Source organism: Anser cygnoides, chromosome 5, assembly GCF_040182565.1.
Source record: "Anser cygnoides isolate HZ-2024a breed goose chromosome 5, Taihu_goose_T2T_genome, whole genome shotgun sequence".
In the NCBI taxonomy this organism is placed as follows: Eukaryota; Metazoa; Chordata; class Aves; order Anseriformes; family Anatidae; genus Anser; species Anser cygnoides.
The window spans coordinates 63482943-63504993 of NC_089877.1; the positions used below are offsets into that span (position 1 = coordinate 63482943).

The following is a 22051-nucleotide window of genomic DNA, read 5'->3' on the forward strand; positions in this document are numbered from 1 at the left end:
CTCATCTGTTGTTGTGACACTCTTCTGGCATCCATCCGTGATGCCGCCAGGCAGCGTGACAACTTCTATGTTCTGGAGGGTCAGCAGCCTCCCCACCTCTGCGGTATGTGCTGGCATGTTTTTGTTCACGTGCAGCAAATGCTCCTTGCTTTTGTTTTCGTGTTCTTTTACAATCTGTCCTTGAGATTCACATTTTCATTGGCTTTTAAAGACCTTCTTCCACCTTCATTTGGCCCACACGCTTTCTTATTGCCTGTTTGCTGAATTTTGTACAAATCTGCACTTTCTTCTTGAAGTTCTCTTGACGTCTGGAGGGAGCTGCTCACAGAGCTCACAGTTCTCAGATCTGCTTCAGATTCCTTTCCCACGAAGCCTACAGAAACATTCATCATTCATGCTGTTCAAGCTGGAGTGGTGCAGAGGTCAGGTTTCCTGCACTCCCTTTTAATGTGTAGTTATCTGTTATCGTTTGTTGTGTTTTTTTTCCCTTGGGCTTCAAGCTGTTCATGTGAGAAGATGTCCAGTGGTGAGGGTCCCGTGGAGAGGACAGAAAGGCACTCCGAAAGTTTCACAAGGGGGTGCTCAGAGCTGAGAGCAGTGCCAGGAGAGGACAATCAGGAGAGCCCAAGAGAAGGGCAATTTTTTTGTTGTCTTTGACAGATCAAAGAGGTTGAGATTAGAGTGCTATATTCAATTTTCAGCCTCGAGCAGGCCATTGAGGATTTGAGTAAGAACAGTGCAATCTCTGTGTCACTTCTGTGCTCAGGGTGCCAGCAGAGGGTTTGTAGTCCTTATTCTCCTGGGAAAAAAAAAATAATAATTTCCTGAATATTGAGTGAAAGTGTCACTTTCTACCCTGGTACTTTTGGAATGCACTGAAAATCCCACTTTTACCCCAGCAATCTGCCCACTAGGACATGCAGGGGAGGTGAAGTTCTTCCTGCTGCCTCCTCCGGGTGGTCCAGGCCTACGTGTGTCTGCCACACACATAGCCGACTTCCTTCTGCTTTGCAAGAAATCGGCATGCTTATCTACACTTGGGTCTCGCAAGGCTTTTTTCCATCAGAAGAGGAATGAACAGCTGTTTCGGATGCTGGTGATGGGGATTTAGAGGCTTGTTTTTTTCCAGCTCAGCAAAGGACACTCTTAATGCCCTTCACAGAGGGGCTTCAGCTGAGACAGACAGCAGCTCTGCATGTCTCACTGCCTACACATTTACTTACTGCCCTTCGTGCTTCAGCAATCCAGGCGTACCCAAGTGTCCAAGAGACGATTAGAGACGTGATCCTTCTCCCCATACGGTCAGTCTTGCCACAGCTCCTTCCTCTGCCGGGATGGCAGTGGTGTGTCTTGTCTGGCCGAGGCTCCCATCTTGTGTTTACAAGCACATGCCTGTGCCACCAGGACTCCTGAAGGGTTGGGATGGGTTGTTTGGGTTTGGTTTGGTTTATGTGTTGGAAGTGATATGCCAGACAGGCATGTAATTGGAAAGCAGAAAAGCAGAGGGGATTTATGGCCAGATGAGAGCAGGCCCAGTGACCCATTCCCTGCCTTGATTGTCAGTCTCAGCCTTGTCTTCCCCTCAAATTGCATGACTGTCACTCTGGCTCTCAACACGTATGCAGAGAGACCATTCTTTGCTTGGCTTTTAATTAAGTTTGCGAAGGGTGAAGAGCAATTAACCTCAGTTTGTCAGCATATAGGCTGATGACTTCTGAGCAACTTGATCCTGTCAGCTTAAGTTTCCTACACGGAAGATATGCTGGCACAAGTTCAGCTGATAAAGGGTGCTCCAGGCAGCTAATAATCGATCTACTTTTCACGAAGCAAAAATAAAATAGTTTCCCAAAAGAGCCTTGCAGAGCGGTAGCAGCATGCGGCATCTGCTCAGTCATCCTGTGGTGTTTTTCTCCATTCACCCTGTGTTACTGAAATCTTCAACCACTGGAAATCAGGTCTCTCTCTTGCCTTTTGGGAGCAGAATAAAACATCTAGGAAATGCATCCATGACTTGGATACTGCTGTGTCAAACTGTGTCACAGGCTGTGTCTCAAGTGTCTGTATTTTTGCAGGTCTGAAAATGTAATGGCACATAAGGGTGCACTACCAAGTCTGAGGATTGTGGGTTGCTTAATTTGCCTGATTATGACTGCCCATAAAATCTGCCTTTGAAATTTGACTCTATTAAAGGCTTCAGGTGTTGTAAAGTCCTTCTTTATTTCTGTTTTATTTTCTCTGGTTATACGTGAGCATTTGCAGTGGTGCATCTGCAAGGTTCATAGCATTTTAATCCTGCACCAGTCTGCACTGAAACGATCAGTCTGCAAAATGTGCTCAGGTTTTTGTTCCCCAGAAATCAGAACAAAGAGAAAGGACTTTTCTGGAAAGGAAAATAGGAACATTGGAAGATTTTCTGTACCTTTCTTTCAAATATTGCAGTGTCCTCAGGCTGATGCTAAACTGATGTGGTGGAAGGTTCAGCTGGGATGAAGGGATTTGATGTGGCTGTTCATGAAGAAATAAGAAGCGTTCCCGTTGTTACAGTGGTTTGATCTGCTCATAGCAGACACGTAAGCCTGCTGCATTTCACTGGTCCCTCCTGGAAGAGCTGAGGGTAACGCAGAGCTTAGCAGCCAGCAGATTAGCAGTCAAAGCAGCCAGCAAGGTTTGTGGGAGCAGCTGCATGGAAAAAAATTGACTCACTTGGCTGCTGCCACATTTATCCTTTTGTGTGAGATATTTGAGCTTGTTTAGTCTGTGCAAGAAGCCTTTAGGAGATGGTGATATGGGTTGGGCAAAAACTCAAGGAAACTCTAGCCTTTTTGTGGGGAAAACCTTACTAAAAGCCCTTCTGGGGGGGCTGGCAAAGAACAGCAGTACTGCAGGGGCTGCAGAAATGGCTCTTTGTCAATGCTCAGTCTCACTGATCACCAAAATAAGGTGGAAATGGGGAGGGAGGAGGCAAGAGGGGAGATGGAAACAGAGAGGGGTCGGTTCATGCTGCATTCCACTATTCACCTTTTTTTTTTTTTTCCTGGATGATTCCTACTTTCCTGTTTTCAGGCAGAAACAGCAGGTGTTTCCTAAGCACGTAATGGATCCATGGAGCAGCAGGCAGGGAGGCTTAGGGTTGGCAGAAGCACAGGGGAAAGCAGAGGGCAAAGGGCTTCCTTGTTGGGAGGCCATCGGTTATAGCTCAAGGGTGAGCAGGAGAAGTTCTGCCAGCAGGAGACCAGGCTCTGGACCATGCACCCTCCGCTTACAACCTGACAGCGAGGTATAGACCATGCAGCAGCCACTCAGGTGTTGTGCTTTGCAGGGGGGGCTGGGTGAAAGGGGACCTGTTTTTTTTTTTTCTTTATTTTTTTCTTTTTTTCATTAAACAGATTCCTATAAACCATTTAAAGGGAGGAAAAAAACATGACAAGCTGTAGATGGGGGGGAAAAAGTCGGCTTTACAATGATGCAGTTTAGGAGAGAAAATTTAATAGGTGGCTGTGTTCGTGTTTAATTGCAATGAAATGTTGATTTTGATAAGGACAATTGATATTTATAGAAATCATTTTTAATGGTGGGTTAGGATACATTCAGGCTGTAACTACAAAACAGATCTGAAAGCACTTCATGTTATACTTGCCAGGCTAAAACCCTTTTCAAAACAAGCTTTTGTTTTACAGGTCAGGGTATTGTGTGCTTTTTAAGACTAAGAAAGCAGCTCAGGATTAAATAGTATCTTAACTTTATAGACTGCTTAACTAAATAATTTTGTAGCTGGGACTTAAAATGAATTTGCTTTTTCTTTTCCTTCTGTCGTTTTTTTTTTTTCTTACTGTGTATCAAAAGGATCAGTTGTCTGATCAGAGTTGTTCTTGTCATAGCAGGAAAATAAACCATTCATACATAGTGCTTCAAAACCTGGAGGCTTTACTACAGCAGATCTATTATACAACAACGTTAGGTAACCGGTGATTTGGAGTTTACAAACAATATCTGGCCGATGATCTAGTTTGAATTTAATACTTGTACTCTGGCTTGCAAACTTAAATATACTGCTATTTGGAAATCCTCGAACAGTTTCGTTGCTGTCCATGTTTTCGCCTATCTCCTCAGTAACGGCATGTTTTTAAGGAGCAGGACGGTCAAAAGCAAGGTTAGATATTGCGTCCGACCAGGACTTTCCAGGAATTTGCTGTATTACGCCTCAAAATGGCAAGAGAGCAAAACCTTTATAAAGAAATGCCATGATGCCAGCAGGTTACTTATGCTCACTGTGCCTATGGGCTGTGGGCAGGCTGACAGAAGATCCTTCCTGGAAGGTATCTGCTTTTCCTCTGAAATAAGACTACGGTAGAGGAGGGTAGGGTACAGGACTATTGAGTAAGCTGGGCAGTGCACTGGGAGCAACAGCTTTTATGCAACAAGCAACACAGGGAAGTAGTTGAGTTGTTATTTTTAACTTCCCATCAGAAAAAAAAAGTTGCATGCTGGCATGTATTGCTTAGGATTTTCAAGTTTAGGTGGTGTAGGATTTTTAAAATGAGATGGCATTAGTCGTCTCCCCCTATACGGACAGAGTGCCTGGAAGCCACGATGAGTCCAGCACCAGTCTGCTTGGCATTTCCATGCTGCCTGCTCTGAAACAAGGAGCCCATGCTCCAGGCAGAGCACCTGCTGTGTGGCTGGGGGTCCTGGGCTCCCTGCTGAGGTCCCCGATGGCAGGACAAAGTGTGTCGGCTCCCTCGGAGGATCACAACAGCCAGCCACACAGACACTGGAGAGCAGCATTCCCTCTTATCTCTGAGCTCCTGGCAACAATCCTGAACCGCTTTGATTTCAACAGATCTGTTATTTTGTTCTGGATTGTAATCAAAGCCTTTTTTTTTAAACGGAGAAAATGCCAGCCAGCCCAAGCTAGTCCTGATTTCTATTTTCAGCTCTGGCTAAAAACCTCTGCCTGTTTGTTCATGTGTGAAAGTAGCACCCAAAGTCTGCATAGTGCCAAACGCATCACAGTGAAAAGACTTGAAAATGGGAATGTTGATATTTTCCTCTCCGAGCTGTCGCAAGGCTTTGTTAATCGTTTCACAACGCTTTGAGGGATAGGGCTTGTGTGGTTTCTATCTCAGTAAAGAGTGCATCAGACACTGACAGTCCTAGTGCCATTCATATTTATATTCAGTAATGATTCAGACACTTGAAAAATCATGCTCAAATTACATGTTCTATAGCTCTAATTTCCTGTTGCTAACAAGGAAATGATTTGCAATTTCTTGTTTGTCCTCCTCTGTGCCACAGCCGGGAAGCATTTCTCAGTTACCATGTTGAATAGCACAAGTAAAGCTGCCTTTTTTTTTTTTTTTTTTGGTCAAATTTCTAAATCTTGTGGCTTTTTACATTTTTCTTTAAAAATTATTTCTGTGAATCTTAACATTTTTTTGCGTATGTACACTAGTATAGGATTTGAAGCAGATAAACCTCTGGGATATTCAATTAACTTAGGGCCAATATGTATTTATTTTGGTAGTATCGTAAGATTAGTTTATGATGTCTGAGAACTATGTTACATTCCTATTTTTCCTTCACAATCTCCCAAAAGCCTATAACCAGTAAATACCTACTCGGTTTCTCAGCATTGTTTATATCAAATGTTCAAATTCTGGCTCTGCCTGTCTCATTTGTGCTCTTTCTCCTCCCCTGTCTTCCTTTTGCCTGGGATGAGGCTTTTTGTTCTTTATCAGCATTATTTCTTTCTGATTCCTTTGGAAAAAATACACTGGGGGTAGTACGGTAGGAGTAGAAGATAGAAAGCCTACTTGTAGATAGGCAGTGGGCAGAATAATGAAAGACTGAATGAGACCAAGTATGCTTTACAAAGATCCAAAAGCAGTTTGGGATATTTTCCCAGAACCCATTTAGGCTGTCGCTTTAGTGTCTGAGCATATCAGTTTTAGTGGATTTATCTTCCCCATCCCTCACAACAAGGTAGGAATGCTGTTAGTTCGTTTTGATGAATAGAGAAGGGGGCATGGGTCTAGGGTTACGTGCAGGGCTTGTCGCAGAGATGCAAGCTGGTTCCAGATCGTATGGCCCAGGCTCCTTCCAGCCTCCTAAGTGAGAAAAGGAGCTGAACCTCTGACAGAGGAGAAACGTACTGCCGGGGGGGAGAAACAAGCAGTGAGGGAAATACAGGTGTGTTAGCAGTCACTGCTTTGCTAATGGACTGCTAGTGAAAACAGAGACCTAATGCTTATCTCATGGGGATGTTGCGGGGTAATTCAAGCACAGCTGTTACTCGTTTGAGAGTTTATTTCAGTATCACAGAGTGGGTTGTGAGGCATTGGATCAGGCTGCCCAGGGAAGTGGTTGAGTCACCATCCCTGCAGGTATGCAAAAGACACGTAGATGTGGTGTGTAGGGACGTGATGTGGTGCTAGGTTAACAGTTGGACTTGATGGTCTTTTCCAACCTAAAGGATTCTGTGATCACGCCTCGGGTTGTGCAGTGCAGCAGTTTTAGGGTTAGCACATGGCTTGGTGGTGCCCCTCAGGTTCATTTGTTCTGCTCTGCAGGTGGGCATTTTGAGGGCTGTTTCTAGAACAGCAACAGAGTTGAAGCAACCCTCAGGCTTTGTTCACCTCCTGAACCTATGCAAACAGACCATCGTGCTTGTTCTATCTGCATGCTCACGAAGCCGGTCTATGTAGCACTCAACATACATGAACAGGAGTGATGTGATGATGTTGTTAAACTTTCTTCCCCTGCTGTCTTAAAACAGCTTGTCAAGGGGCTGCAGCAGGAGCTGAACCGGCTCTACACGCTTTTCTGCTCTCGGAATCCAGAGTTTGAGGAGAAAGGAGGGAAAGTCTCGATCGTGTCCCACTCGCTGGGCTGTGTCATCACCTATGACATCATGACTGGCTGGAACCCCGTCAGGCTTTACGAGCAGTTGCTGCAGAAGGAGGAGGAGGAGCTCGAAGAGAGTTGGATGAGTTACGAGGAGCAACGTTTACTTGAAGAACTTTACATAACCAAACAACGGTAATGCATCCACTTCTGATTATGAAAGGAAAAAAAAAAAAAAAAAAAACCACCTCTCTAAATGATGTCCTTTGGGTGTTTCCAGAACCTACCATGGCTGTTATCTTCTGTGGCTGCTGTTCCTGTGATGATGCTGAATGGCAGTGATAAATGCTAAACTCAGGACTAAGCAGTCAGAGATAGCTGGCACTGCTAATAAGAGCTCTGAACCTATATCCTATGGGCTGTACCAAAACCAAACAAGTAGCTGCTGTGTACTGCCTGCATGCACTGGGAGCTGCTCCTAGCCGGGAGGGAAAGGAGAAGGTCAGGCCGTTAGCCCTTAAGAGACTTGAGAAACACAGCAAAGTAGCTCGCAGGTGGACAGTGAGCTGAAATACTCAGAACCTGAGTAGTGAAATTCCTGTGTTTCTAGAGAAAAATGAGAAGTTTTCTCCAAGGAAAGCTCAGCTTGGAAATTGAGCTCCACCAGCTGGATTACAGATGTTGTGATTACTGTGATTGGGCTTAATGGGATTACTGCTCTGCTGCGGATCATTTACCAGTTTCTGCATGCTACCATTTAGAAAGCTTAATGCAGTTCTGCATGCAAAGCAGCACTGCCTATTGTGGCAGATCGGATCTTGGTTTTGGTGCCTTACAAGTGTTGGTATGGATTCTCTGTATTAGGGGACGTTGTAAATCATCATGATGTCTCCACAGTGTTAAGGGCCCTTCCCTGTTCTGACCTGGATTTCAAGGTGCTGTGAGGCCCTTGTAAATAGAGAATCTAATAACAGGAGCTTGAGCTTCAGTCTTTCAGTGGGAAGGCGAGGATAAATCATGGTCACGGTACTTCTTGGTGCCTTATTGAAACCTATCTTAGTACTGGTGGCACTTGGGAAGCATTAATATAGTATCAGATCTCTTGGAGTGCTTGAAATCAGTATGCGTGTAATTAGAGATTGGTACAGAACATCTCTTAACAGCTGCAAGGCTGGATAAAGTGCAACCTTTCTGAGAGAAGGGATGTAAGAGACCAAATAATCTTGCCTAGTGGTAAAACAAGCTTTCGGGCATGTTACTGGCATGTGAGTAGTGAAAAATTACCATTTTCACACTTACAGCTCCTTAGGCGTTCACTGAAGTGTTTCAGGTTTCATCCGTGGTAATTCAAGTACCATTTCACACAGGCACTTCTGTAATAGATAAGAGTGGCTCTCCTGTCCATGAACCGCATTAGTGTCGTGCAGTCTTAACTGCTACAGGATGCCAGTTCTATATTTTCTGTCTTCTGGATTTCTAGTGTTGTAAGGTTCTCAAATATGTAATGGATTTCTGGAAATACTTATGCCTGAGTAGGGTGTGTGACAGCGTGTATAAATATTCTACGTTGTAGAATAACATACACAGAGCGTACGAGTTTGTTTATTGGAACCCTTCGACAGCAGTTCACAATAGTTAAGAATTCCACATGCCTTCTTTTTTTTTTTTAATGAATTAGTTTTTTTTAACAAATTTTTTGTTTTTTTAATGAATTGATATTCATTAAAGCATACTAACTTTTTTGAGAGTACCACTTTTCAGAAGGCTTTAGCTCCAGACTTGTTTGTTGTTTCTTCCTAATCAGGATGACAGAGGTTAAGCTTAATGTTTTTGTTTGTAAAATGCTTTAGGAGAACTTGAAGAGGTTTTTTTTCCTGCTCTGAAGAGGGCATAATGCTCTACCTATATAGGAGGTGTTTTATATTGTAGCTGCTCTTTTTTATTATTATTATTTTTGAATTTATGCTGACTAGAAGAACAAGTAAACAACCTTTTTTCATGATAGTTGAAAATGTGGGACGCTGTCCTCCGGATACTCCACCACAATATAGAACTCCATAATGCTTGGGCCATGGGGTTTCCTGTGGCTCTGGTTAAATGAAGCAAACAAACAAAAACCAGCTGATTTGGGTGCAAAACCACCAAGGAAGCAGGACGTGAGACACCTGCTCCTGAGGAGGGCAGATAGCCAAGTTCTTGGGGGTGATGAACAAGGAAACTGTCATGTCTTGATTGATTCCTCCTGTTGTCAGAGAAACAGGATTTCACAAGCATTGATCTTAATCGACTGGACTGCCTCAAAGGAAAAAACAAACAGCACGGTCACTCTCTTCCTAACAGACAAAACTGTTGGACCCTCCAGGAATGCCTGTTTGGATCAGAGAAGTTAGTGCTATTTTTTATTTTATTTTTTGTATCTCAGAAAGATCTTCTTATTTTCTAGGTTGAAAGAAATAGAGGAGAGGTTACAAGGCTTAAAGGCATCTACCATATCGAAAACACCTGTCTTAAAATTTAAGGTATGTATGTCTAGGTTTTTACTAAATGTTCTGCTTGCAGTAAAAGTGCACTTGAGTTATTCTACCTTTTTTTTTCCATGCCCATAGACATAATGTTGGTAAAAGAGTTTGAATGTGTATGGATGTGTGTAAACATGTTACTATATTCATATATTAAATTTTATTACAAATATGTATGTTTACATGTAAATACATAAGCCAACGTATAGATTGTTACATTACACACACGCACAACCATGTGGGAAGGTAAAAGTCATTTGGCAAATTACAACAATCATGTATCATAAAAATTTTCACTTTTATTTTGTCAACTAATCCATTTTCTTTGGGGACTACGTCTAACATGTCACACCTCTGAGCAAATCTGACTGAATTTCCTCCAGCAGTGGATTTTCCTTCCAAATTACTCTGGTCTGACAGTTAGGACAAGTTACTTTTAGTCTCATAAAATAGATTGCTTCCTAATCGGCTCTGTAAATTGCTAGGATTTCATGTCACCGGGAAAAGACATTTTCTAGCTTCTTCGTGGGATACACAACACTTTGTATTCGCTCTACTATATCCTAAAATATTATATTATAAAAATGTGACATGATAGATGAGAAGAAAATAGATCATTGTTCTTAACTTGCCATTTTTCTTTCCTTCTGAGTTCAGAAGCACTTCCAGAAGCCAAGGTCAATCCTGAGCCATGAAAAAGAGGAAACTAACCATAATTCAATTTGTCATAGCCTTCTCATTTTTATCACGGCTTAAAAACACATGTTGTGCTATTATCTCTACCATCAAAGAAGCTGGAGCCAGACTGATACTCCTTTAGCTCTGTGCAAAGATGACTCCTCACTCAGCTCTGCTTAAACTGAAGATTTCTTTGAACAGATGCTTTTTAGAGGGAGCAGGAAGGGAGGGGAAAAGAAAGGTGGAAGAAGAGAACACTGTATCAATCCAAATTGCTGCTAGGTATTTTTCCAACGCTATGCATCTTTTTTCTTACCCTTACTAAAAGAAAGGCATTTGACTTCTTTATGCTAGTGCTCCTAGTGTAAAGCAGTGCTTTACACTGGTGACTCCCATTGCTTGAGTACTGTGCTGGAGACAGACCTCAAGGGGAGGCGAGGAGACCTCCAGGAGAAGAAGGCGGCTTTCTATGAATCTGTGGCAAGGGGCCTCTGCCAAGGGAGGATTTCTACAGGATGACATTGAAAAATGATTGATTGCTCATGAGCAAGCTAGTCCAGCTAACTGAGGGTGACGACTAGCTTGTTGAAGGAGAAGGAACTGCTGTGGAGGTACTGACTAGTAAGCACCTTGGCTCTTTCGTGCCAGACCTGAGCTCTAGATGGTCATGAGTTACTACTATTCAGGGCAAATGCTTGATCCACAAATTACTTTGGTCTGTGCCATGCAGGCGACTGGATTCTTTGGTCCCTGATCTCCTTAGGCTGTATTGCACAACCAAATGGGTACATACGGTTGTAATGAAAAGGATTAGCCAGAAAATAAAAGCGTGGGGAATGGTGCAATACCTACCTCTTTATGACTCTGTGGTTCACGAAAATAACAGTGTTGTAGGGTGATTTTCAGTCACAATATGGAAGGGGAGAGCAGGATGTACCTCAGTTGCTCCCTAATACTGAGATGGAAATTAATTTAACTCTGGACTTGTTAGTGTGCTGGCCCAAAGCGATTCATGACTCCTTAGCACTTACAATTCACCTATGGTTACAGAAGCAGCTCCAGCTGGTACTTCACCCAGTGGTTTTTATGTAGCATCATCTGACAGTGATGTCAATGTTGACAAAAACAATCACAAATTTATGTAAGATACTAGTGTTTTACCACCTGTACAAGAATTATGAGTGTTTAATAGGATGCTGATGTGCAACCTTACTGGAGAGGAGGAAGACTTTATACTGAATATAAAAATGTGCCAGAGTAATTCAACACGCAACTGTCCAGTCAAATTCCCCATGTAATACTGATAAATTCTGTTCTCTTTGTTAAGGCTGCAGAATGTTCCCGCGCAAAGGAATGGGTAGAGACTGCTGGAGAGGTCTGTATTTCCTCTCTGTGGGAGGAAATTTGGGATCCTCCAGGCTAAAAGGCAGAACATAAACATAAACTGTAATTGCCTTCTGTCTCTTCCATTTTAACTTCACCACTGAACATGTTCATCTATCCCCCACACTCATTTATGCACAAAAGGGCTGCGCTGTCTCACTTCTGTTGTCTCATTCAGCTATTTTATTTTTCTTTTCGTTCTGAAAAAACGTCAGTCTTAAGTTGAATGGCTGAGTATTTGGCTCAGCTTCTGCTTAACATAAAAATTAATTATGACTTCTGCTTATGAATCATAACCGGCAGAAAAGTGCTATCCTGAAAGGTCATGTTCTTAAAAATTGCTCCTCTGCTCTTAAACATTTACAGTGAAGTATATGTGAAGTGCCTCACTCCTGCTTCGTGGAGAAGCATCAAAATTAATAGATGCTTTATAGAAAGATTTTAGTCCTCTGTTCCCAGCAGGTTTCATCAGATTGTGGTCTTCTCTTCAGCCACTTTGCAACAGTGCTAGGAGTCTAATGGCTGCAATTTAAAGGACTTTATTTTTGGAAGACTTACTTTCGATTTTTAGTGTGTGCTGCTTTGGTATTGATCTGTTGCCACCCCTTAAAGTACCCTCCGCTTGGTACTTTTGTCTTTGTAAACATTTCCAGAGGAAATGAGAGAGAGCTGGAAGATCACGTTGAAAGGCTTGCACATGTAAGAAAATACATAGCAAAGAACACTGTGGTCCAAGAAAATGTCATCTGTCTGTGGGTGCTGTTAATCTTCTGTTTACCAGTAGAAACAATGGAATAAAAGCCATGTACCTTGTAACCGTTGCAAATATTTACCTTCTGAGATTCTCACCTAGTCTGTACTTGCCTAAGGTGAATTCATGAAAACATCTTTAAAATATCTCCTAGCAAGCATTAAGGTGGCAGTCACTTCCTGATTTCTTTCTGAAGCAGAAAGACCGTAATCGTGTACTCCAAATGAGGTATACGGGCATATCAGATGGACAGGGTTAGAAGTTACTTGCTCAGTTTAAAGGATTACATAGTGAATGTCTGTTCCTATTGTATTTAAAGATGAGAAAGCTTTTTGTCCAAACTGCAAAAATGTAAGGCTCTTTGTAAAGTTTAATTAAAAGAAAGGAGAGCTGCTTTGAACTAGGCTAGAGTAATAATACAGATGACAATGAGCAGTGCTTTGCAGCATATGACATTGAATAGCTTTACTGAAGACCTAGATTTTTTTTCTATTGAATTGGGACTTGCGCGTTCTTTTGGATGGAAGAGGTGGAGTACCAGTGCCAAGTAAGAGGAGGAAGAATGTGTTGTTCGGGGCTGGAATCTGATAGATGAAACAGACCATTATTTCCACACCCTCGCTCCATGTGCTGACATACAGTGAAGGCGTGTGGGAATCCAAGTATTCTCCACGTGCGCTTAGCAGGAATTAAGTCATTTCTCTTGCCAGTTCAGCAGCAGTGCATTGATAGTTGCTTGGTTGTAGTGCCTTGCAAACTGGCACTACTGGGAAAGTTACAGTGAAGTTCTGATAATGGTAAAATTAATCTCTCGTATAAGAAAATATTCTAAAGGTTAAAAAGTATCTTTGACTTTTGAAAATACTTTTGACTACAGAGTTTTACATTTGATGTTTCTAGGAGACGATGTCTGAGGATTGGTAATGGGATACGAAGCCATTCACCTCTAGGTCACTGTTGAATCCCGGCCCAGGTTGGTAGTGACCAAAAGTCGTTACCACTGATGCATGTTCAGTGACCTTTGTCAGATGGGTTAGTGGTTGCAGTCCGGATTCACTCAGCTTGCCTCTCAGTGCTAAAGGCAGTCCTTTCGGAGCAAGTCGCGGTAGCTTTGGACAGCAGGGGAGTAGCCTGCAGGGTAACTCGGTGTGCTGTACCTAGGTAGTGGTTCCTAACGCGTGATGTGGTGGCACTTTTGACAAGCACCGTTCTGTTCACTGAACACCAGATATTTTTAAGAGGTTGTACCAGCCTGCACACGTGTGTGTGACTACCGTGAGAATTCTGTGTGTTGTCTCTAATACTCGGTTTAGCTTGCATTTCTACTTCCTTGATGCTGTATGTAGCAAAATGTGTCGTGGAATACTTGGTGAGGGTAAGATCGAGGAGCTGTGGTAGTCTTTGGAAAGAGAAATCAGACTTCAGTCTTGTGAAACTCATCACATTTCCTTAGTGTCTTCCAAATTCTTCTCACTTTACCCCTTCCAGTGTTGGTAGACTTGTTTTAGTTCAATTATCCAACTTGTTTTTCAGTTTTTGAACTATGCAGCACCACAACATGTAATAACTCTCTTCTGACAGCAAAGGGAAATGGGAAACATAACCTGTTATGTTACACTATGTATGTTATAGTGCTCTTCCCTGTTTTGAGTTACTAATACTGTACAAGTCTCTTGGTTGTGAAACAGAAATCAAATCCAGCCATGTTAGAAAGCATTATTTCCCTTATTAACGTAGATGAAATCTCTCCTTAGGTTGAGAATTTCTTCTGTATGGGATCTCCATTAGCAGTGTTTTTGGCATTGCGTGGCATCCGTCCAGGAAACAGCGGTAGTCAAGATCATATTCTGCCCAGAACAATTTGTAACCGCTTACTAAATATTTTTCATCCAACAGATCCAGTGGTGAGTTGTAATTGCAGTTGCAAGCTTTTGCCTTGAGTGTTTTTAAGCATCAGCTGTGTGATAATATGTGATCTTCAAAGCATGTGAATCAACGCAAGTATGTTACAGCACAGGAGTGTGTCTTTATTAGTATTGTATAACTGTTGAATATTTTCTACAAATAATTGCCTTAAATATCATGTACCTCTTTTTCATATTAATAAGGGTAAGATGTGAGAATACCCAACGTTTTTTGCAAAGACATGAAATTTCTCACTCTAGTTCCAACTTTTATTTAACTTACTGACTTCTATTAAACGTCATATGTCTTAAGAGACTACTGCTGTTAAAAGAAACGCACACAAGCAGTTTACAAGGTACTGAAGAAAATCAAAGACTGTTTTCCCAAGGGATCCTTGAATAATAACGGATTGTTAGAGGGTGGGATAGGACTTGGGAAGGAAGTATTGGTATAGCTTTACCATGTCCTTAAGCTCTTCTATAGGCAGACTGTATTCGCTGTTATCAAAGGCAGGATGTTGGGCTTCTGATCTGTATTGCCTCAGCAACTTCTTTGATGGTAGTCTGATTTGGGAGTTTCACGCTTGCTGTAGAATAGTAATTTGGGGATACTTTTGGTTTTAAACTCTACCTGAAGCTGGATATCTTTCAGCTCCAAACACGCTGGTTCTTGCTCATCTGATCTTGTTCAGCTCTAGCAACTCCAAAAACAGAATTTTCTTGGGACACCTAGGATGACTAGTCAGGATGCAGTCAGCAGGCCCACTCTGCAAGTAGTAACTCTGCTTAGTTCTAAGATAAATAAATGCAGAACCCTTTTCTATAGCTAAGTAAACAAGAAAAGTAAACAAAGAAAAACAAAGAATCAATAGAAAGTGACTTTTTAATAGGCATACAAATGCCATTCCAGTTCATGGTTTGCACAGGGATCAATGAAGATTTATCAAACAAAATGTTCACATAGTTGGTTTTCCACTCTGTTTCATTGTGCAGGATCAGTTTAACTTGTGTAAAGTTTGGTCTTTCTAAGCATAATGACAAACATCTGTTAATAGCAGTTTTTGTGTCAGTAAACGGGTAATAAAGCTGTTGCAGAAAAATATGCAAATGTGTGTGTATAAGCAATTGGGCAGCTAATGTATCTCCCATGAGGTGAAAATAAGTGAACCGGAATATAATGCCATTATTCTGTCATTTTCTAGGCTTTACTTGTTACAGATATTTTGGATTTGAGGTTGGTGAAGACTCTGTATGGGAATTTTCTTTAGTATTTTCTCAGAATTTTCTTTTCTGAATTGTTCTTGCAGGCCTATAGGTTAGAACCTTTAATTCTGAAACACTACAGCAACATTTCACCTGTCCAGATCCACTGGTACAACACTGCAAACCCTCTACCTTATGAGCATATGAAGCCAAGTTTTCTCAACCCAACAAAAGAACCTACCTCAGTAACTGACGGTGAAAGTGCTTCAACTGTACCAAGCCCAACTACTTCACCAGTCATGGTTCGACGCCACTATGGAGAGTCTATAACAAACATAGGCAAAGCCAGTATATTGGGTAATTGCTTTGTATGTTCTTTTTTAAATAGCATCTTCTTGTATAGCTTCACTGCTCTGTGGTGTGGTGTTTAAGGTGCAACTGTCAGCAAGCAATTCCTGGCTATTTTTAGTGTTTGTTCTGTGTAGGTGTATTGCTTGTTTTAATCCAAACTAACATTTACTTTGAAGTAAAGATAGTTTACATAATACACTGGAGTCAAGTCTTGCAGGGAGAGGATGTGGGTCAGGGAGTTTATGCTATTGCCGCCTTATTGTTGTCTGGCTTATTGAGGTAACATCCTGGGGGTTTAATAGTTTCCACTGTACTTCATGGAAAAATGTTTTAAAGCTTGTTTTGTGACTACATGTTCTGGTATTGACAAATAGGAGAAAAATCACTCCTTATAAAGTATCACAGTTCTATTTAATTCATGATTTTACCAAGGGAAATTCGGGCTGCTTAGTTATGAAGTCTCTCCCCTTCTGGCTTTCCGATTCAAAATAAGCTCTGATTTAGTTGAGATTAAATTCACTTTCACTGGAGCTTATATTTGAGCACACACTTGCAGTTTTTGTTGACTCAAGGACTTTCTTTAGCTCTCTATGTGAGATTTGGAAGAAGGTTAACATGACCTAGTGCAAGGAATCTTTCCAATCTAATAAACAGTGTATAAAAGCAGTTTAGTCCTTAAGTAAAAATACACAATGTTCCAAAGCAGTGTTCTCTCACAGTACACTGCTTTTTGCTGTTTTACTACAGTAACTTTAATGTCTTGTCCATAAGGTGGCAGCAAAGTCAGGAGAAAACAACACAGATTTGTTCTTAACTTTTATACCCTTCTTCCTGAGCAACCAAAATAGTCCTTCTGAAGGATGATGTAGCATTTCTAAATCTCTGTAAGGGTTATGTCCACATAAGACCCGTTAACGAAAGGAGTGTCTTAAATGTCCCGATGGGATCCTTATGTTCAGAAAGTACTACCATTGTTATAAAACATTTTTGTCTTAGTCTTCAACTTTTTATGAAAGAGGAATTACAACACATCCTTAAAAAGTTCAGAAGTGTTATTTTGTATTTTTGTTCCCTTAACTACAGTTTCCAAATTATAGCCTTTGCTTGCACACTAGATTAGTCTCATGGTAAGCAGTGTACGCTTAAGTCAGATAAGCTGTTCCCACCCTAGAAAAGCATGAATAGTGTTTTCCGTCATTCAACTCTAATTGATGGGTGCTACAGTGACTTTAATTTGCAGTTTGATTTAGCTGCTCTTATGCTTGTGTTTGTGTCTTGTTTTTTTTTTTCTCTCCGTGGTGAATGCAGGAGCTGCGAGCATCGGGAAGGGCCTTGGAGGGATGCTTTTTTCAAGATTTGGTCGATCTAGTACAACCACCTCACAGACACCTGAGGCCGGGAAAGATGGAGCAGAGGGGGACGACAAGAGGGCCACTACTGTTGGAACGCCGCCTTTCTCACAAAGCAGCTCAGGCTTTCTCGAACCCACATGTTAGTGACTAGTCCCCCTCACATACCCTGTGGGAACGAGGCCTTCAGTGGGCTGCGTGTGTGCGTTGTGGGAGGTTGGAAGTGCCATAACATATGCCTCTATTTAATTTTGTTGGTTTGCTCTAAAATGATAAAAATTAAGTCTGTTCTTTTTGAATCTCGTAAGACGGCAATGTGCGTTTGTTGCTAGGAAGGCTAATGGTTTCTTGGCTGCATGAGGCAAAGTATCTCCAGCAGGTCAGGAGAGGAGATCCTTGCCCCATGCCCAGCACTGGGGAGGCTGCCCCTGGAGTGCTGGGTCCTGTTCTGGGCCCCCCAGTACCAGAGAGACCCAGGCATGCTGGGGAGAGCCCATAGGGCCCCCGAGGTGCTGAGGGGCCTGGAGCATCTCCCTGTGAGGAGAGGCTGAGGGAGCTGGGGCTGCTTGGCCTGGAGAGGGGGAGGCTCGGGGGGATCCCAGCAATGTCCATGACCACCTGCAGGAGGGAGCCGAGAGGCCGGAGCCAGGCCTAGAGGCCGCGGGCCCAGCGCAGAGCCCCGGCGGCTCCCCCTGCCCCTCAGGCAGCACTGCTGGGCCAGGCGGGTGCCGGAGCCCTGGCACAGGCTGCCCAGAGGGGCTGGGGGCTCCTCGGGGACAGCTCCAGCAGCCGCCTGGCCGTGGGGGTGGGTACCCTGCTCGGGGGGCCCTGCTGGGGCTGGGTTACTCCATATGAACCCTGTCAGCCTCAGCCATGCCGTGATTCTGTGAAGGCTGTCCAAGGACTGACTTTGTTCTCCCTGTTATCTTTTTTCCTCTTAAAAGAGGTTTGTGTATTTGTGTCTGTTGTTTATACACACACATATATGTGTGTATGAGTTACAGCTGATGAGATCTGTACATCAGTAGTTCCTAGACTATCACTAGGGAAAGCAAAATAATTCCTGCAGAGAATCCCACTTACCATGTATCATGAAATGGATTTTATTTAAGCTTGCCCATATATTTGCAATTCTGAAGCAATCTATATTTAAAGGCATTTATGACTGGAAACAGAGGCTGTCCTTGTCCTAGCCTGAACCACCCGGAACATAGCGAGCAATTTTAGCAGATGCATTTTTTTGGAAAATATAGGTACTTCCTTTACCCTCATACTTGATTTTATTTTTAAACTTCTCATTGCAAGGCGGGGCTTTTTGCAATCTAAGCAGTCACAAGTATTAGCACTGTTGTATCTTGTGATAGCATTCACATGATACATTGCAGGCTGTTGATCGCTGCTACTTTCAACAGATAACCTTCCTGAGTCAGTATTGAGGACAGAAACTTCGTTTTAAACTTAAGGAAATTAAACCAACGTGACGGCGAGTATTGTGGAGCTGTTGATTAGGTCCTTCTGCGGGGGTGGCACTTCAGGGCCTTCTGCACAGTTCCTGCATCCCTCTCTGCTGCAGCCCCATCCCTGCTCCATAGAAGGAGAACGTGGAGCAGAGGCCAGCGAGGCTGCAAGCAGAATGATGCAATCCACGGCCAAAGTGTTCGCTTCTGAGAGAGCGGCCGCACGGCTTGCAGTGGGGTTTGGCTTCCTCCCAAGCTTCTGTAATGGAGACGGGGTTGGTTGGGGTGTTTTTTCTGCAGAGAGACTGATTTTGAATACACGCATCTTAGTGGAAATGACTGTGGTTGTCTCCTGGTATGCAAAGGCTCCGACTCCCTCTCCTTGCTGCGTTTGGAAGGCAGTGAAATGCTGCTGTGAAAATATGAAGGCCTGTCATTCCCTGATGCTGCTGTGCCATGACTGCGGAGGCAGCGCTTGTGTGACGCTCCATTTATGCGGTCTTGGAGCCAAGAATTAAAATTCCTTGAAATTGGCTTTGATAAATAGCTACATTTTTTACTCAATATGGGGTTTTGGCTTTTGTAGCTAAGCAGGCTTTTAGTTTTGTCCTTTTCATTCTATTGCTCCTTGTAGAGATTTTCTAACCACTAAAGTGCCTTCACAATAGGTTAGCCATTGGCCCAGTTAAACACGCAGTGAAAATTACTTTGAATGTGTTATTAATCAAAGCAGCCATTGAAATGAAAGGATAACTGCTGAAATGTATTTGGAATAATCTGGAAATTAAAAGGGCTAGTGCAATGTAGGAACTGCTCGATTTCAGAAAGGGCATGTAGTATTGCGTGTAGTCTCCCTGTACAGCTGCTAGAGATGCAGAAAATTTGTTTATTGCTGAAAGTTCTGAGCTATCCACATTCTGACAAAGTTTCCCAAGGGGGTCCCAACATTTCCTGGATACTTCAGTGTAGTTATCCTAAGGAGCGTAAATAAATGTATTTCCATCATTACTATGTGGAAAACAGACACTTAAAAAAAATACCAGATTTTTCCAAGCTTTTGGTTTGGTTTCTGTTTTGTTTTTGTTTTTTTTCCTGAACTACTCATAGGTCAGGTTTGTGCTACATGCATGTACGTTAAAATGTATGTATGTGTTTTTAAAAATTGCAGCTGATTTATATGAGCGTACTGTTAAATGTGAACACAGGGGTTGTGTGCATTTTATATACAGCAAGCAAAACCAGAACCTAAGTCTGAGAGAAAAATATGCAAGGACTTCTTCCACTGACATACAGTTCTAACGACATTTCTGTTTCTCGTTCAATTTCTAGTGGAACTGGAGCACAGGATTGATTTCGAGCTCAGGGAAGGTCTTGTGGAGAGCAGATACTGGTCTGCAGTCACATCACACACTGCCTATTGGTCATCTCTGGATATTGCTCTTTTCCTTCTAACCTTCATGTACAAGCACGACCAAGATGATACCGACAAATCCAATTTAGACGCTATTTGAATTTTTGACTGGGTATGGGGAGGGATGGGAAAGGAAATTTTAAAACGAATGGCACAAAACTGATGTCTTACTGTTAAACTGCAGTATGTATGGCATGGAGGTTTCAGGTTTAAGTGCATGTTTGGATTTTTTCCTGTTTCTAAAGAGCAAAAATGATTTGTATTTAAAAGCACTTTATAGTTTTAAACATTTTGCAGTGCTTAATTAGACCTGAAATTATTCCAAATTCTTGTTAACTTTGACTGTATAAAGAGCCGATACAATGTGTAGCATCACGTAAGCACAGTTGTGCAGTGTGCTTGGGTGACATACTTGTTAATGACCATAATTGCTGTTTAGTTCATTAAAGTATAAAAGATTAGTTGATTAAAAAACTAAATTAATTTCCATTAACAAAATATATGTTCCTTACAAACCTAAAACTGCCATGTTCTGATGTTTTATGTATCAGTAAATAACAAACGGTGGTGTCATTTTTCTAGGACTTTATTCAGCTCCACATCCTATTGTCCACGTTACCATTGAAAGACCATTCTGACTGCTGGCTTCTGAGGGCATATTATACGTGACACATTTAGAAACTAATGCTGAAAAAGCATGAAGCAAATATTTGAAAAACTGTAATTATAATTTATTATCTCTAACTGTTTCATTTTATTCCAGTGTATAAAACATTACTTTTTTACTGGTTTCTTTTGACATAATTTAAGAACCACATTTATTTTCTACAGTGTTAAGACTTTTTCTCAGAAATACATATCTTTGTACTACTATTCAAATGAATATATGGACACTGTGGCACACTTTAAGTATTTTTTCATTAAAATAAATATTTGTGGTTTCACACAAATGACATTAGTCACCTTCTTCTCAAAGGTAAGTAACTGCTTTGCTAGGCCTTTGCTTTTTAGGCTCCAAGCGTTTTTCCAGAATATATGAAGGTTTTGACCTCACATTAGCCTTGGTGTGCAGAGGATCCAGCTGTCTTTTGCCTGCCATTATTAAATGTACATATGTGTGTTTGTATAAAGTTGTATGCATATATGTGTGTATATATATGTACAAGGAACCTATCGAGAGGAAAGAGAGCAGCATAAAATAAACTTGGTGAGGCCTGAGAATACCAGAACTTAGATTAGATTTGTATCTGAAAGTAATTCAGGAGTTGTGAAGAGAGAAGTGTTGTGATGAAAGGAAATAATCTCCAAATGAAACACTAAAAGGTCGTTGCTGAGATTTTAAAAACATGCAAGGCTCTGGAGAAGAAGTGTCAGATATACGGCCTCAGAGCTGCCTCTGGCTCAGGTATTTATGATCTGTATGGCACATTTAGAAGCTGCAGAATCTAAACTAATGTTTAAAAAAAATGAGGCTGTGGTGTTAGTGAATAGCTGTGTTCTCAATGTAAACAGATGTGCTAACATCAGCCCAAAACAGCAGACAGCCTCAGCCAGCGGTTAAGAGATGTGGAAACCACCCAGGCTTCCCGTTCTGAAATCCAGGAGGGAGAGGGCGGCTCTTCTCCCAAATAATACTGCTCAGGCTGTTTCTTGCCCCAGGCCATGGTGCAGTAGGGAAGGAATTAGGCTTGTGTGTTGGGGGTATGGATTTAGGAATAATTATGAAGAGATAAAGACTAAAAGGGGAGGGGAAGGGGGGGAGAAGGTGACAGAAACAGCACTACGATAAATGCAGTGAAATAAAACTGAACAAAGGTGGGTGGTTGGGTGCTGTAAAGGACAAAGCATCAGTGTGGAACTCTGGAAAGAAATCCTTTTGGCCTCGGTGAATTGTAACTCCAGTGTCTGGCACGTTTACCTTGGTTGATGAGCAATCATTAAAAATTAAAACCAGCCCTTTAAGAGAGGGAAGATTGACACCTCTGCTCCAGAAAGCAGGCTTTTGTTTACATTACTGGTTTTCCAGATAAGTTGTTTAATTGACTCTTCCTAAATAGGAGAACTCGAACATAAAAGGAGAATCTCCTTTTATATTTAGAGCACGCAAAACATTTCCAAATGTGTACAGTCTGTGCTTCGGTACTTTGAGTTGGATAATGTCACTGCTGTGCTATCCCCTTATAGCGCTGCATCGACGTTAGA

General features: G+C 42.0%; 1 protein-coding gene across 5 annotated transcripts in view; it reads left to right on the plus strand.

Annotated features, from left to right (window-relative positions):
- Positions 1-20799, plus strand: part of DDHD1 (DDHD domain containing 1) — a 66514-nt gene extending 45715 nt beyond the window's left edge. For 4 of the 5 annotated variants that reach the window (XM_066998619.1, XM_066998620.1, XM_066998622.1 and 1 more), the window contains 6 exons: positions 6776-7038; positions 9287-9362; positions 13929-14078; positions 15386-15638; positions 16941-17123; positions 19768-20799. In XM_066998619.1, the coding sequence (XP_066854720.1) occupies positions 6776-7038; positions 9287-9362; positions 13929-14078; positions 15386-15638; positions 16941-17123; positions 19768-19949 (1107 nt within the window). In that variant the 3' untranslated portion in view covers positions 19950-20799. The remainder of the gene's footprint in view (positions 1-6775; positions 7039-9286; positions 9363-13928; positions 14079-15385; positions 15639-16940; positions 17124-19767) is intronic. The other variant, XM_066998624.1, reaches the window with a different exon arrangement.
- The last annotated feature ends 1252 nt before the right edge of the window (positions 20800-22051 follow it).